Source organism: Oncorhynchus keta, chromosome 10, assembly GCF_023373465.1.
Source record: "Oncorhynchus keta strain PuntledgeMale-10-30-2019 chromosome 10, Oket_V2, whole genome shotgun sequence".
NCBI classification, from domain to species: Eukaryota; Metazoa; Chordata; class Actinopteri; order Salmoniformes; family Salmonidae; genus Oncorhynchus; species Oncorhynchus keta.
Genome location: NC_068430.1, coordinates 20,651,900 through 20,668,168, shown reverse-complemented (window position 1 = coordinate 20,668,168; position 16,269 = coordinate 20,651,900). Strand labels below are relative to the sequence as shown.

General features: G+C 42.1%; 1 protein-coding gene across 13 annotated transcripts in view; it reads right to left on the bottom strand.

Moving 5' to 3' along the window:
* The window catches only part of LOC118388347 (inositol 1,4,5-trisphosphate receptor type 1-like), a 152,357-nt gene extending 136,495 nt beyond the window's left edge, over positions 1–15,862 (bottom strand). For 12 of the 13 annotated variants that reach the window (XM_052526645.1, XM_052526646.1, XM_052526649.1 and 9 more), the window contains exons 1-2: positions 15,679–15,862; positions 3,091–3,204 (exon numbers count right to left, since the gene is read on the bottom strand). In XM_052526645.1, the coding sequence (XP_052382605.1) occupies positions 3,091–3,182 (92 nt within the window). In that variant the 5' untranslated portion in view covers positions 3,183–3,204; positions 15,679–15,862. Of the gene's footprint in view, positions 1–3,090; positions 3,205–15,678 lie in introns of those variants that run through there. The other variant, XM_052526654.1, reaches the window with a different exon arrangement.
* Between the last annotated feature and the right edge of the window lie 407 nt (positions 15,863–16,269).

The following is a 16,269-nucleotide window of genomic DNA, read 5'->3' as shown; positions in this document are numbered from 1 at the left end:
TTTTTTTTAAGGTATCTGTGACCAACAGATGCATATCTGTACTCCCAGTCACGTGAAATCCATATATTTGGACCTAATGAATTTATTTCAAATGACTGATTTCCTTATATGACCCTGTAACTCAGTAAAATCTTTGAAATTGTTGCATGTATTTTTTGTTCAGTGTAAGATCCTACATCTGTACAGTCATGCATGCATACCTTCTACGTACAGGTGGTCCGGGGGAATCAATCCCACGATATTGGCGTTGCAAGCGCCATTCTGTAGCATCTGAGCTACAGAGGACCACTCTCTGTCTGATTCTTATTTTGGTGCAGCCATGCAAGATTGGGACTAAGTTCCGGAGACACCTGAAACCCCACCTCTTTAAGGAATACCTAGGATAGGATAAGTAATCCTTCTCACCCCCCCCCCCTAAAAGATTTAGATGCACTATTGTAAAGTGGCTGTTCCACTGGATGTCATAAGGTGCATGCACCAATTTGTAAGTCGCTCTGGATAAGAGCGTCTGCTAAATGACTTAAATGTAAATGTAAATGTAAATATGGATCATCATTCTTGGAGCATTCTGCTGAGCCATTAATACTATTGGTGTCTGATAAGAGTTGTTGCTCTTATAACCTGTGTAGCAACACATTACACAAGGCACAACGTTGTATTGACATGTTACATAGTATTGTTAAATAATAACATTTATGGAGTTGAATGTTTATTGTAATTACACAAGTGGAATAGAGACCGTTCCTTATTCTACTTGTGTAGTAGCAAAACACTCAACTCCCTTCATTTGTCATTATATAGCACACCCAAAGCACTTATTAAAATCATATGTAACTACAATGCTGTTACTATAGTATTTACAGTGTTACTACACAGGTATAACACCCATGGAATAATCCATTTCATAAAAGCTCAGTCCATTATAGGCCTCAGATTTACTCCTGGCTGCAAAACACAGGATGCTTGGCAGGTAGTCGGAAAGATAAATATGACACCTCGATGGGGTTCTGGAGCCAGTCCAGTCAGCATTTTCCATTTATAGCCTGTGGAGGCTATGTATTGTAGGACATTATTATATTGTTTAAATCATTAAAAAAAACACACTGTAAGCATATCCCCAAGGGAAATGAATTGGGTTACGATTGCCTAAAACTATTTGTTTTATTTAATAATATCTTGTCCATGCATCACATGGATGACCTGAATTGTATTGATCATGGATAAATGTATCTGTATGAATTACACATTATTTAAACAATACAATAATGTCCTACAGAACAATACAGCCTACACACTACAAGGAAAATGCTAGACGTCATTCAACTGAATTTCTGCGCAGAGCCTGTAAAGAGGTGTAATAATGTAAAGAGGTGTAATAACGTCGATGTAAAATCAGCAACGGGCAGCAGTCTTGCTCTGTGCTCCAGGAAGCAGCCAGCCCAGGCCAGACCCCTGGTACAGTAGTGAACAGAACTGTCCTCTCAAAACCAGCTGCAGACCAGGTGGCTCCTTACAAAGCTTTATAATGGTCAGTATGATACACAGAGACAACCAACAGTATCACAGCCTCCTGTACACTGCCTGCTGTTTCTAAATATAGCTCATTCCCTTCAGCTCATCTCCTAACAGAGGGCAACCACAACAGAGAGGGGACCAGGGGGAGAGAAAAAAAATGATTACCAGGCTGGCAACTTGACAACCGAGTATGGTCAAGGTGCTGCTCTTCAAAGCCATGCACACATTTGTTTCCATGGCCTGGTTACACAATTTGTGTAAGAGCAGGGGCTTCTTGAGAGATGGCAGGGCAAGGCTTGAATGGGGGCCCAGCAAAGGGCCAGATCGTGACGATGTATGACTAAGAGGCATGGATGACAATGCTAAAAAGGAGGCTAAGAGTGGAGATGGCAACACAGATACCGTGTTCATTTTCACTGAGGGAAAAGAACAACAAACAGGCAGGAGCAGAAAATAGAAGGGAGGAACAGGAAGGAGACGAGGCAGTTTCGCAGCTCTGACACCAGAGAACTAGAGGCTGAAGTGTTGTCAAGCCCATCAGCCTTGTTGTGAATTCAGCTCATGCTTCAGTCATTGATCTCCCAACCCTCACTGAGCCGTGATGAAAGTTTAGGCGTGAAATTCTGTTAAATGGGTGTGATCACACAGGGGAAGGACGGGTTAAAATGTACAGTTTAATTTGAGCAATCTCTTCTGTATAAATGTGTACAGCATAAGCTCTCAATATTTAAATTCAAACACAGGAAGCATAATAATTTAAGCCACTTAGGACCATCATTTCATGGTTTTACTAATGGTACAACTTGGAAGAGAAAAAAAGGACAGCCAACACATCCTATAAACAGCCAACACATCTCCTGCTCCGTATCCCACTGACACTATCCCATTCAATATAACATTTCACTTGTTCAAACACATTCCTCTCTTCCCTGACACTCATCGTCCCTACTGTTTCACTTTCTCCTCCCCCTCACCTTTAACCCCCTCACTTCTGTGTCCTCAGTCCTCCCTCTCTACATCCTCAGCTGGACTCCAAAAATGTTCTGTGACCTCTGCCTCTCACACTCCAGCTCCAAACACTCTCTCCCTTGCCATTTCTCAAAATGTCTTCTAAGGGCATAGAACATTATCACCTCAACGACAAGCATTCTGCAATCTAGCTTTTATTATTATATGCTCCACCACTTCAGCTGAAACCGGAATGAAACGGCATTACTTTAATAACAATGGAATGAGTAAGGGTTTATTCTGCTAATAACACTAGAGGAGCAAACATTATTAAAGCTTGTGAAATAAAGCCATGACTCTGACTAAGCCATTAAATAAACCCCTACATTATTTGACATTATCACCTTGGCAGCAGTTCCAGCTGTCTCCCTGGCTCCAAACAGGTTCATTATTTCACTGGTACCTGGCTCTGTGTGTATGTGCATGTTTATGTGTAAATGTACACCAACCCGTGTCTGACATTGGATGTGTACTGTGACAGACATGAATCTATGAGCATGTGCGTCTTTCAAGTTGAGAGGGATTGGATTCATATGCAGCAATATAACAGTAGGCAGACAGACATACCCTAAAGTGCTGATAAATCCACTGGTGGAGCCCTCTGCATAGAGAGAGCAGATGTCCCCGATGTGGAGGAAACTGGACATCTTGTCTGACATGTTGCCTCACCCTGGACTGTGCCTGGAAAAGATGGAAGAGACAAGAGTTGGTGTGATAAATATACCACACAGATTTACAGTAATTTACCCTGATAAATACTGCATATTTAACCTATAGGCCTAGAGCTATTACCATGTAATTACATAGCGGTTCCTATGTATAACATTGTAACTATAGATAGATTTTTATTTAGACTCATGCCTAGTTGCAGTGTACAGTAAAATTATTGAGCTCCGAGCTCCAATAGTGCAGGTGTGAATGAAAAAATAAATAAATATATTACACACGCATTTACAACTGTTTTTTATTTATTATTTCACCTTTATTTAACCAGGTAGCCAGTTGAGAACAAGTCCTCATTTATAACTGTGACTTGGCCAAGAAAGCAAAGCGACAAAAACAACAGAGTTACACATAAACAAACGTATAGTCAATAACACAATAGAAAATAAAAATGACAATTTAGCATTAATACTGGAGTGATAGATGTCAAATCAAATCTGATTTGATTTGCGTGATAGATGTACAAGTAGAAATACTGGGGTGCAAAAGAGCCAGAGCGTAAGTAATAATATTGGGATGAGGTAGTTAGGTGTGCTATTTACAGATTGGCTGTGTACATGTACAGTGATTGTTAAGATGCTCTGACTGCTGTCGCTTAAAGTTAGAGAAGGAGATATAAGACTCCAGCTTCAGAGATTTTTGCAATTCGTTCCAGTCATTGGCAGCAGAGAACTGGAAGGTAAGGCAGCCAAAGGAAGTGTTGGCTTTGGGGATGACCAGTGCAATATACCTGCTGGAGCACGTGCTACAGGTGGGGGTTGCTATGGTGACCAGTGAGCTGAGATAAGTCTTTTCTAGGTAAAGCCCTTACAGATGACCTGGAGCCAGTGGGTTTGGCAACAAATATGCATTGAGGGCCAGCCAACGAGAGCATACAGGTCGCAGTGGTGGATAGTATATGGGGCTTTGGTGACAGGTCGCAGTGGTGGGTAGTATATGGGGCTTTGGTGACAAAACGGATGGCACTGTGATGGACTACAGCCAGTTTGCTGAGTAGAGTGTTGGGGGCTATTTTGTAAATGACGCCGCCAAAGTCAAGGATCAGTAGGATAGTCAGTTTCACGGGGGTATGTTTGGCAGCATGAGCTTTGTTGAGAAATAGGAAGCCGATTCTAGATTTAATTTTGGATTGGAGATGCTTAACGTGAGTCTGGAAGGAGAGTTTACAGTCTCAAATCAAATCAAATTTTATTTGTCACATACACATGGTTAGCAGATGTTCATGCGAGTGTAGCGAAATGCTTGTGCTTCTAGTTCCGACAATGCAGTAATAACCAACAAGTAATCCAACTAACAATTCCAAAACTACTGTCTTATACACAGTGTAAGGGGATAAAGAATATGTACATAAAGATATATGAATGAGTGATGGTACAGAGCAGCATAGGCAAGATACAGTAGCTGGTATCGAGTACAGTATATACATATGAGATGAGTATGTAAACAAAGTGGCATAGTTAAAGTGGCTAGTGATACATGTATTACGTAAGGATGCAGTAGATGATGTACAGTATATACGTATGCATATGAGATGAATAATGTAGGGTATGTAACATTATATTAGGTAGCATTGTTTAAAGTGGCTAGTGATATATTTTACATAATTTCCCATCAATTCCCATTATTAAAGTGGCTGGAGTTGAGTCAGTGTCAGTGTGTTGGCAGCAGCCACTCAATGTTAGTGGTGGCTGTTTAACAGTCTGATAGCCTTTCAGATAGAAGCTGTTTTTCAGTCTCTCGGTCCCAGCTTTGATGCACCTGTACTGACCTCGCCTTCTGGATGATAGCGGGGTGAACAGGCAATGGTTCGGGTGGTTGTTGTCCTTGATGATCTTTATGGCCTTCCTGTAACATCGGGTGGTGTAGGTGTCCTGGAGGGCAGGTAGTTTGCCCCCCGTGATGCGTTGTGTCGACCTCACTACCCTCTGGAGAGCCTTACGGTTGTGGGCGGAGCAGTTGCCGTACCAGGCCGTGATACAGCCCGCCAGGATGCTCTCGATTGTGCATCTGTAGAAGTTTGTGAGTGCTTTTGGTGACAAGTCGAATTTCTTCAGCCTCCTGAGGTTGAAGAGGCGCTGCTGCGCCTTCTTCACGATGCTGTCTGTGTGAGTGGACCAATTCAGTTTGTCTGTGATGTGTATGCCGAGGAACTTAAAACTTACTACCTTCTCCACTACTGTTCCATCGATGTGGATAGGGGGGTGTTCCCTCTGCTGTTTCCTGAAGTCCACAATCATCTCCTTAGTTTTGTTGACGTTGAGTGTGAGGTTATTTTCCTGACACCACACTCCGAGGGCCCTCACCTCCTCCCTGTAGGCAGTCTCGTCGTTGTTGGTAATCAAGCCTACCACTGTTGTGTCGTCCGCAAACTTGATGATTGAGTTGGAGGCGTGCGTGGCCACGCAGTCGTGGGTGAACAGGGAGTACAGGAGAGGGCTCAGAACGCACCCTTGTGGGGCCCCAGTGTTGAGGATCAGCGGGGTGGAGATGTTGTTGCCTACCCTCACCACGTGGGGGCGGCCCGTCAGGAAGTCCAGTACCCAGTTGCACAGGGCAGGGTCGAGACCCAGGGTCTCGAGCTTGATGACGAGCTTGGAGGGTACTATGGTGTTGAATGCCGAGCTGTAGTCGATGTAGTCGAGTTCTCACATAGGTATTCCTCTTGTCCAGATGGGTTAGGGCAGTGTGCAGTGTGGTTGAGATTGCATCGCCTGTGGACCTATTTGGTCGGTAAGCAAATTGGAGTGGGTCTAGGGTGTCAGGTAGGGTGGAGGTGATATGGTCCTTGACTAGTCTCTCAAAGCACTTCATTTAGCTCAGTTACCTTAGCTTTCTTGGGAACAGGAACAATGATGGCCCTCTTGAAGCATGTGGGAACAGCAGACTGGTATAGGGATTGATTGAATATGTCTGTAAACACACCGGCCAGCTGGTCTGCGCATGCTCTGAGGGCGCGGCTGGAGATGCCGTCTGGGCCTGCAGCCTTGCGAGGGTTAACACATTTAAATGTCTTACTCACCTCGGCTGCAGTGAAGGAGAGTCCGCATGTTTTCGTTGCAGGCCGTGTCAGTGGCACTGTATTGTCCTCAAAGCGGGCAAAATAGTTATTTAGTCTGCCTGGGAGCAAGACATCCTGGTCCGTGACTGGGCTGGTTTTCTTCTTGTAGTCCGTGATTGACTGTAGACCCTGCCACATACCTCTTGTGTCTGAGCCGTTGAATTGAGATTCTACTTTGTCTCTATACTGACGCTTAGCTTGTTTGATAGCCTTGCGGAGGGAATAGCTGCACTGTTTGTATTCGGTCATGTTACCAGTCACCTTGCCCTGATTAAAAGCAGTGGTTCGCGCTTTCAGTTTAACGCGAATGCTGCCATCAATCCACGGTTTCTGGTTAGGGAATGTTTTAATCGTTGCTATGGGAACGACATCTTCAACGCACGTTCTAATGAACTCGCACACCGAATCAGCGTATTCGTCAATGTTGTTATCTGACGCAATACGAAACATATCCCAGTCCACGTGATGGAAGCAGTCTTGGAGTGTGGAGTCAGCTTGGTTGGACCAGCGTTGGACAGACCTCACCGTGGGAGCTTGTTGTTTTAGTTTCTGTCTGTAGGCAGGGATCAACAAAATGGAGTCGTGGTCAGCTTTTCCGAAAAGAGGGCGGGGCAGGGCCTTATATGCGTCGCGGAAGTTAGAGTAACAATGATCCAAGGTTTTTCCACCCCTGGTACGCAATCGATACGCTGATAAAATTTAGGGAGTCTTGTTTTCAGATTAGCCTTGTTAAAATCCCCAGCTACAATGAATGCAGCCTCCGGATAAATGGATTCCAGTTTGCAAAGAGTCAAATAAAGTTTGTTCAGAGCCATCGATGTGAATGCTTGGGGGGGAATATATACGGCTGTGATTATAATCAAAGAGAATTCTCTTGGTAGATAATGCGGTCGACATTTGATTGTGAGGAATTCTAAATCAGGTGAACAGAAGGATTTGAGTTCCTGTATGTTTCTTTCATCACACCATGTCTCGTTAGCCATAAGGCATACGCCCCCGCCCCTCTTCTTACCAGAAAGATGTTTGTTTCTGTCGGCGCGATGCGTAGAGAAACCCGCTGGCTGCACCGCCTCCGATAGAGTCTCTCCAGTGAGCCATGTTTCCGTGAAGCAAAGAACGTTACAGTCTCTGATGTCCCTCCGGAATGCTACACTTGCTCGGATTTCATCAACCTTGTTGTCAAGAGACTGGACATTGGAGAGAAGAATGCTAGGGAGTGGTGCACGATGTGCCCGTCTCCGGAGTCTGACCAGAAGACCGCCTCGTTTCCCTCTTTTATGGAGTCGTTTTTTTGGGTCGCCGCATGGGATCCATTCCGTTGTCCTGGTTGAAAGGCAGAACACAAGATCCACGTCGCGAAAATCATATTCTTGGTCGTACTGATGGTGAGTTGACGCTGATCTTATATTCAGTAGTTCTTCTCGACTGTATGTAATGAAACCTAAGATGACCTGGGGTACTAATGTAAGAAATAACACTTAAAAAAAAAAAAAAAACTGCATAATTTCCTCGGAACGCGAAGCGAGGCGGCCATCTCTGTCGGCGCCGGAGCTAATAAAACTAATTAAGCTAATAAAGTCTAACCAGACACCTAGGTATTTGTAGTTGTCCACATATTCTAGGTCAGAACCCTCCAGAGTAGTGATGCTAGTCGGGCGGGAGGGTGCGGGCAGCCATCGGTTGAAGAGCATGCACTTAGTTTTACTAGCATTTAAAAGCAGTTGGAGGCCACGGAAGAAGTGGTGTATGGCGTAGAAGCTCTTTTGTAGGTTTGTTAGCAGAGTGTCCAAAGAAGGGCCAGATGTATAAAGCCTTGACCAGGTCGATGAAGACGGCTGCACAGTACTGTCTCTTATTGATGGCGGTTATGATATCATTTAGGACCTTGAGCATGGCTGAAGTACACCCGTGACCAGCTCGGGAACCAGATTGCATAGTGGAGAAGGTACGGTGGGATTTGAGATGGTCGGTGATCTGTTTATTAACTTGGCTTTCGAAGATTTTAGAATCTGTGAATAGTGTTGGCCGGAGTAGGGTGCTGAGATGTTGCTGCAGGGGGTGCTGAGATGTTGGCTGGGGTCATGGATTTATCGGTGGTGACAGTGTTTCCTATCATCAGTGCAGTGGGCAGCTGGGAGGAGGTGCTCTTATTCTCCATGGACTTTATAGTGACAAATGTGACAATGATGGTTCGAGCTCTGGATGCTGATTGGTTGAAAGCCGTGGTATATCAGACCCTATACCACGGGTATGAGGAAAAATGTATTTTTATTGCTCTAATTACATTGGTAACCAGTTTATAATAGCAATAAGGCACCTCTGGGGTTTGTGATACTGTACATGGCCAGTATACCACGGCTAAGGGCTGTGCCCAGGCACTCCGCATTGCATCATGCTTAAGAACAGACCTTAGCCATGAATATATTTGCCATATACCACACCTCCTTGGGCCTTATTGCTTAAATATAAAATGTACATTGGGGTGTGGGCAGGGTAATTGTCCATTGAAAGGCAGGGAGGGGGGATAGTGGCTATTCAGCATGATAAAATGTCCATTGGGGTGGGGGCAGAGTAGGATGTCTGTATTGCCAGGATCTCAGTGATGGAATTGGGGAGAACAGGCCATGGCTCGGTGGCTTAGGTTCCTGATGATCTTCTTCGGAGAGGGTCGAGTGTGTGGGGAAGGAAGGAGGTGATGTGGTCTTTGACTCTCAAGGCACTTCATGATGACGGAAGTGAGTGCTAAGGGTCAGTAGTCATTCAGTTCCTTTCCCTTTCTTGGGCACAGGGATGATAGTGGTCATCTTGAAACAGGTGGGGATAACGGCCTGAGCTAGAGAGAGATTGAAAATGTCCAAAAACACATCAGCTAGCTGGTCTGCACATACTCTAAGGGCACAGCGAGGGATGTCGTCTGGTCCACAGTTTTTGATTTGGGTAAGTTGTGGAAGAAACCATTGGTATCACATCTATGCATTTTTTCTAAATCTGGTGTCTGAGTTGGTGTATTCATTGATGTTATAAGGGCGGCAGGTAGCCTAGTGGTTAGAGCGTTGGGCAAGTAATCGAAAGATTGCTAGACTTAATCCCCGAGCTGACAAGGTAAAAATCTGTCATTCTGCCCATGAACATGGCAGTTAACCCACTGTTCCTAGACCATCATTGTAAATAAGAACTTGTTCTTAACTGACTTGCCTAGTTAAATATAGGTTAAATAAAAAAATACCCAGAGGTGACCCGGAACATACTCCAGTCCACATGATCACCACAGTCTTGGTGCTTGGATTCTGATTGGTCAGACCAGCGTTGTACAGACCTGATTACCAGAACTTCCTTCTTCAGTCTTTGTTTGTAGGAGGCGGGGATCATAATGGTGTGGATGGGCATATAACACGAATGTCTAGCAACCCAAAAGGTTAAGTGTTCCAACTTCATCATGGACAACTTTAGCATTTTAGCTAATTACCAACCTTGCAACTACTTACTACTTTTTAGCTACTTTGCAACTACTTAGCATGTTAGCCATCCCCTTAACTTAACTCCTAACCCTAACCTAGCTAACGTTAGCCACCTAGCTAACATTAGCCACAACAAATTATAATTTGTAACGTATCATACGTATTGGAAATTCATAACTTACTGTACGAATTGGAATTTGTGCATTTCATAACATATACACATTTTTATTTGTAACATATACAAAAAGGATGATGGTCATCCAAATTAATACACCCATACGAGACATAACATATCATACTAAATGGAGTGTCTAGGAATAATACGAAACGCTATGAGATCAGGTCGCAGAAGCTTTCAACAAATCAACTATTTTAGACTATTGTATATTGACCAAGCAAGAAAAATAAACATGCAATTATTACTGAGTGAATGAAGAAAATAATTTAGAAACAAACACTTCCAGACGTTTAAATGGTCCGTCGAAGTGAATGTGTTAAGATCAGGATTAATAGTATAAATGGTTAGAGTTCCTGCCTGTGGATTGAACAATGCAGGTTTCCCTCTTGAAGGAGATGCACTACATGGCCAAAAGTATGCGGACACTACTCCAAATTAATGGATTCTGCAATTTCAACCACACCTGTTGCTGACAAATCTCCATAGCAAACATTGGCAGTAGAATGGCCAGTACTGAAGAGCTCAGTACATTCAAAATGGCACCGTCATGGGATGCCACCTTTCCAACAAGTCAGTTGGTCAAATTTCTGCCTTGATAGAGCTACCCTGGTCAACTGTAAGTGTGGTTATTGTGAAGTGGAAACGTCTAGGAGAAACAACGGCTCAGCTGCGAAATGGTAGGCGACAAGCTCACAGAACGGGACTGCCGAGTACTGAAGCACGTAGTGCGTTAAAATCATCTGACCTTGGTTGCAACACTCACTACCGAGCTCCAAACTGCCTCTGGAAGCACCAGAACTGTTTGTCAGGAGCTTCATGAAATGGGTTTCCACAGCCGAGCCTAAGATCACCATGCACAATGCCAAGCGTTGGCTGTAATAGAGTAAGGCTTGCAGCCATTGGACTCTGAAGAAGTGGAAACGTTTCACCATCTGGCAGTCCGACTGATGAATCTGAGTTTGGCACATGCCAGAAGAACGCTACCTGACCCAATGTATAATGCCAACTGTAAAGTTTGGTGGATGAGGAATAATGGTCTGGGGCTAGTTTCTCATGGTTTGGGTTAGGCCCTTGAGTTCCAGTGAAGGAAAATCTTTACACTGCAGCATACAATGACTTTCTAAACGATTCTGTGCATACAACTTTGTGGCAACAATTTGTGGAAGGCCCTTTCCTGTTTCAGCATGACAATGCCCCCATGCACAAAGTGAGATCCATGCAGAAACAGTTTGTCGAGATCGGTGTGGGAGTATTTAGAAAAATATTTCTTTAATAGTTTTAACAGCCCCTCCCGACACACACCCACTTATTTTAATTCATTATATGGCTCTTAAAAGAGCCTTTGGATTTCTGGAGAGGCAGACAAATGGCAGTGTGGGGTGTGTACTACTGCATGCATTTTGCTAGAACGGAGGAGAGACCAGGGCCCGTCTCCACAAAGCGTCTCAGAAAAGGTCCTAAGAATCCTGTTAAACCCAGTTAAGACAAAAAAAGCTCAGAGTAGGTTTTAGGATGATGTTCAGTCACTGCTCAGACAAACTCTGAGCCAGGAGTAAAATCAACTGTCAACTCTTAGTAATGACAGTTTGAGGTACCGCAAAGGAAGTGATAGTTATGACGGCTCATAGCAAATTATGGGGAATAACCAATCGCGATGAGGCGTCGCCAGCTGTGAAATGTATAGCAGGTTTCAGACAACCACGAGTGTGACTATACATCAAATGTTGCAATGGTAAAAAGTTTGATATAATTTTCACCTGAAACGATCACTTTGCTTACTCTAAATAGGTTGGCATGCATATTTATTTATTTTTTATAACGGTTTAAAAGCAGAATATCTACACACTTGTCAATACTGTTAACCAACTCAATTGTTTTGGCACAGTAGTTACTTGCCGATAATGTGGGATAAAACATTTGAAAGGTCTATCATTTTTACCCAAACGCAATTAAAATGTTTTCAATTACCCACTTATAGGCATCTTTTATAACAACGTGATATTCTGCTTGAAATAACACGCAGCTTAATGAAATAATTGAAAGAAAAGCGGACTATTTATTAGTCTAGTGGTTGTAAGTATTTAGGCATACGTCATGAGAATAAGGCCTCATAAGAAATCATTGTCAAAAGTGCAAGCGGTACTGTTGCATGTAGGTCTAGATTATTTATGGGTTGATCATGAAGGAATGTTTTGATATTTCTATAACTCCAAAGCAATTGCCTGTCTATGGTGCAGGAAGCACTGAATCTCTGCCTTTTTCTGTTATCAAGACACCTGCTGGTAACTCTTCATTAATTGGTTAGGACAGCTCATGGAGGTGTCCTAAATAGTTGTAGACTCGGTGTGCCTTATTACTGAAGAGGCTTCATGCATAGCTTTTATTTTCACCCGTAAGAGTAGGAATAAAACGTCTCTATTCTCAGCACTTATGACCAATTGTCTACTCGGAGACACTTTGTGGATATGGGCCGAGCTCTCAGACTCTCATGGAAGAGGTCATTTCCATCATCCGTGAGATGCACGCCATCCCTACGGTACTTCCCGGGGACACAGTGCTTTATGTCTGAGTGGAGGATTGTGGGCATGCACCTGTCACAGAGAAATGCAAACACCAGCTGGTTGACAGAGCACCTGGACATCTCTATGTGCTTGTTGATGTCCTCGTCGCACTGGAACATCTAATTCCTCCACTGTGTGCTGTCAGAGTAGATCACCATTGTCCCGGGGAGAATTCAGCTGGACTACCTCCAAAATCAACTCGCATCTGACGCACCAGGGCTGTCTCAAGTAATTTCCACCGAGGAAGATGACTATGATATATTCAGTCACACCTCGCCTTGGCGAGAAAGAATATTTCAGAACCCTTCCGATGAGAACAGCTCATCCATATTTCGTGCTCTTGTAGTCATCTAGCCAGCTACATTATGTAATCGCATAGTAAATATTTGCTTCAGTCTTTGTTTCCTTGCTCTCACCAATTTGCTTTGAGCAATGATCAGTAGGATTATGAGCTGGGATATTCAATAAATAAAATATAAAATGCACAACATTGTGAGGGTTCACAGGGAGAGCACGTGTTAAGCTGTTTTAGAATAGTCACCTTCCTGTGTAAAAACCATGGAAATTAAAAACAAAACTACAATTTAAGTGAGAATAGGCTTCGTCTGAAGCCGAAAAAGGAAATTCACATGAGCACCACAAAGCCTATTCCACCCATGCTCTACCAAGGTTTTCCAGCACACAACTTTGACCTGCTACAGTAGCTATGTTGGTATTGTACTTCAAACTCTGTGTAGGCAGGTTGCTTTAGGATTCAAAGCTTCTCAAACAGTCTAATTTATACTCTTCATAAGGATAATGGACTTTACAGTGTTCCGCTATTAAAATTATGTATACCAGTTTATATTCATCCATCCTTTGGCTGTATGCATTTTTAGATATAGGCCTATTGTAAATGTGTATTATTGTAGCGACACCATATTTATTGCAAAAAGAAATACAAGTACAAACATAACTTTAAGCTACATATTATTTTGACAGAGGTAATGAACTGTCCATTGATCAGCACAGCAATTTATCAAATAGGACCATGTTTGAAACAAGTGGTTGTGAGCTTATGCCAATATTACACAGGTAAGCTAATAGTTACAGAAATTAGGAATGCTGAAATAAAATACAGGCATGCACCACACTACTACAAGACAACACAGCTCAATCAAGCCTGCTGGTCTTGTAAGTATGAAAGCAAAGCTTGCTTTCATTTAATAAAAATGTTAAAAACATGAAAAAGGTAGTGTAATGAGATAATGTCTTACTGTGGTGTGTGAAGATTCCAATGCTTTACCTTGTATACAGTACAAATCCCATTATTATGGAAGCACCTCATCTATAAAAGCTGTTTGAGAAGGTTTGAATCCTAAGCAACCTACCTACACATAGTTGGAAGTACAATATAGTTACGGTAATAGGTCAAAGCTGTGTGTTGGAAAACCTTGGTAGAGCATGGGGGGTGGAATACATTGTGGTGCTCATGTGAATCTCGCTTAAAATGTATTTTTTTTGTTTTTAATGAATCACCAGCTGAGTGAGCTCTTTTATACTTTGCACTACAAGACACCATGTAACCTTTGAACTAAAGCTAATCTCAATTGTTTTTGCATTAATTAACTGAGGTCATTTGGCAAAGTTTATTCCCCAGTTCAACATGTAAATATCTCTGGGCTTTTGCATGGGCAGTTAGTCCATGACAGTATTCCTTTTATTGGAAATAGTGACACACTCAAATTCTGTTGCGCCACAGGGCAGAGGTCCTCCTTTATATATCGGTTTAGGTCAACTGAACTTGAAATGAATGGTTTCAAATTATAATTTTCAACACAGCTCATGCAGGATGCTGGGTAGTGGGTTACGGATACAAGTAAATGCCAAAATAATGGAAACACTTCAGTAAATTAGGGACATAAAGTATATTGAAAGCAGGCGCTTCCACACAGGCGTGGTTCCTGAGTTAATTAAGCAATTAACATCCCATCATTTTTAGGGTCATGTATAAAAATGCTGGGCAGGCCATTATTGTGGCTACCATGCCTATGCCCACATAGGATGACAATGCCCCTATCCACAGAGCACGAGTGATCACTGAATGGTTTCATGAGCATGAAAACAATGTAAACCATATGCCATGGCCATCACCAGATCTCAACCCAATTGAAAATGTATGGCAGTTTCTAAAGTGGCACCTGAGACAACATTTTCCATCAACAAATCGCCAAATGATGTAATATCTCAGAAGAATGGTGTCACATCCCTCTAATAATAGAGTTGAACAGATTTGTAGAATCTATGCCAAGGTGCATTAGTTGTTCTGGTTCGTGGTGTCCTAACGTCCTATTAAGAAACTATGTTGGCGTATCCTTTATTTTTGGCAGTTACCTGTACATGAAACCTACACTCAAACAAAAGATAGCTTCTGAATGTTTTTAAGTAGGCCTCACTCTTTATGGAATATTCTGAAAAACCTACAACTCTAATTACCTAGTATCCAAACTGAAATGTCTGCAGACCTTTCCATTAGTAAAAATCCTGCCCAAATCCCCAATGTGAGAAACCATTGTGCATCAACATCCCCAATATAAAAATGATCCAAAAAGAAGGGAATATTGTAGCCATCTAGAATGTAGCAAATATGTCTAACTGACTCCATCAGAACCATCTGACAATGCTTGTTTTTACTCTTGGTTTGTTGGCCTATTCTATCATTGATGTAGGCAACACGAATTGTCCTGGATAGGCTCCTAAATCATCAAGATGAAACAAAATTAGTAGTTATATATATATATATATATATTCAATTGATACATTATCATTACATTGTTAGGCTACATTGTCAGTCTTTGCTTGTTGCTTAGGCTACATCTTTCATTTCCTGAAGCTGTCAAATGTAACCGAGTCACATAAACCAAAATGTATCCGTGGCCACCTTGAAATTTCTCACAGCTCATTCAAAATGCACTTGTCTAAAAACAATCTGACATTTTAACGTCTGAAGTTCCAGGTTTTATTCCACGATACAGACCAATTTTGGTGGTCTTGAAAACAAGACTATAGAAGACATAGCCTACTATATCGAGGTAGACTATATAACGCGTGGGTTCCTTGACAATTCACGTATGACGTTAGAGGATGATGCTCCTCTCAAAACTATGCTACAGGGTGAGAATCTGCATAAGACTTTACCTTCACAAAAGAAAGAATGAGGCGAAAAAAATGATAGAATTGGGCTGGATCACCAAACGTGAATTTCCACTGCGCCGTCCTTGTTTAAATCCATGATCGCCGAATGAAACTCCAGATAGAACAAAGATTCTTTGACAGCTGAATTTGTCCTCAGTCGCAATCCGCTTCTTACCTCCTCCACATGCGCTTTGAAGAAACGCCCCTTTTGCTTATATTATATATTTATTTATAAATATAAGCAAAAGGGGCGTTTCTTCAATGCGCATGTGGAGGAGGTAAGAAGCGGATTGCCACTGAGGACAATATATATATATATATATATATATATATATATATATATATATATATATATATATATATATATATATATATATATATATATATATATATATATATATATATATATATATATATATATTGCAGCAGTGGTGTTTGGGAAATGTTATTTCAATGATAAAAACTGTAGGCTTAACTTGTAGGCCGCGATCCATTGTATGGTATTGACACTGAAGTCTGCAATTTAAAAATAGACATATTAATAGACTTATGTGTAGAGCTGTTTTACTATTGCTGTGATTATTATTTTAGCTT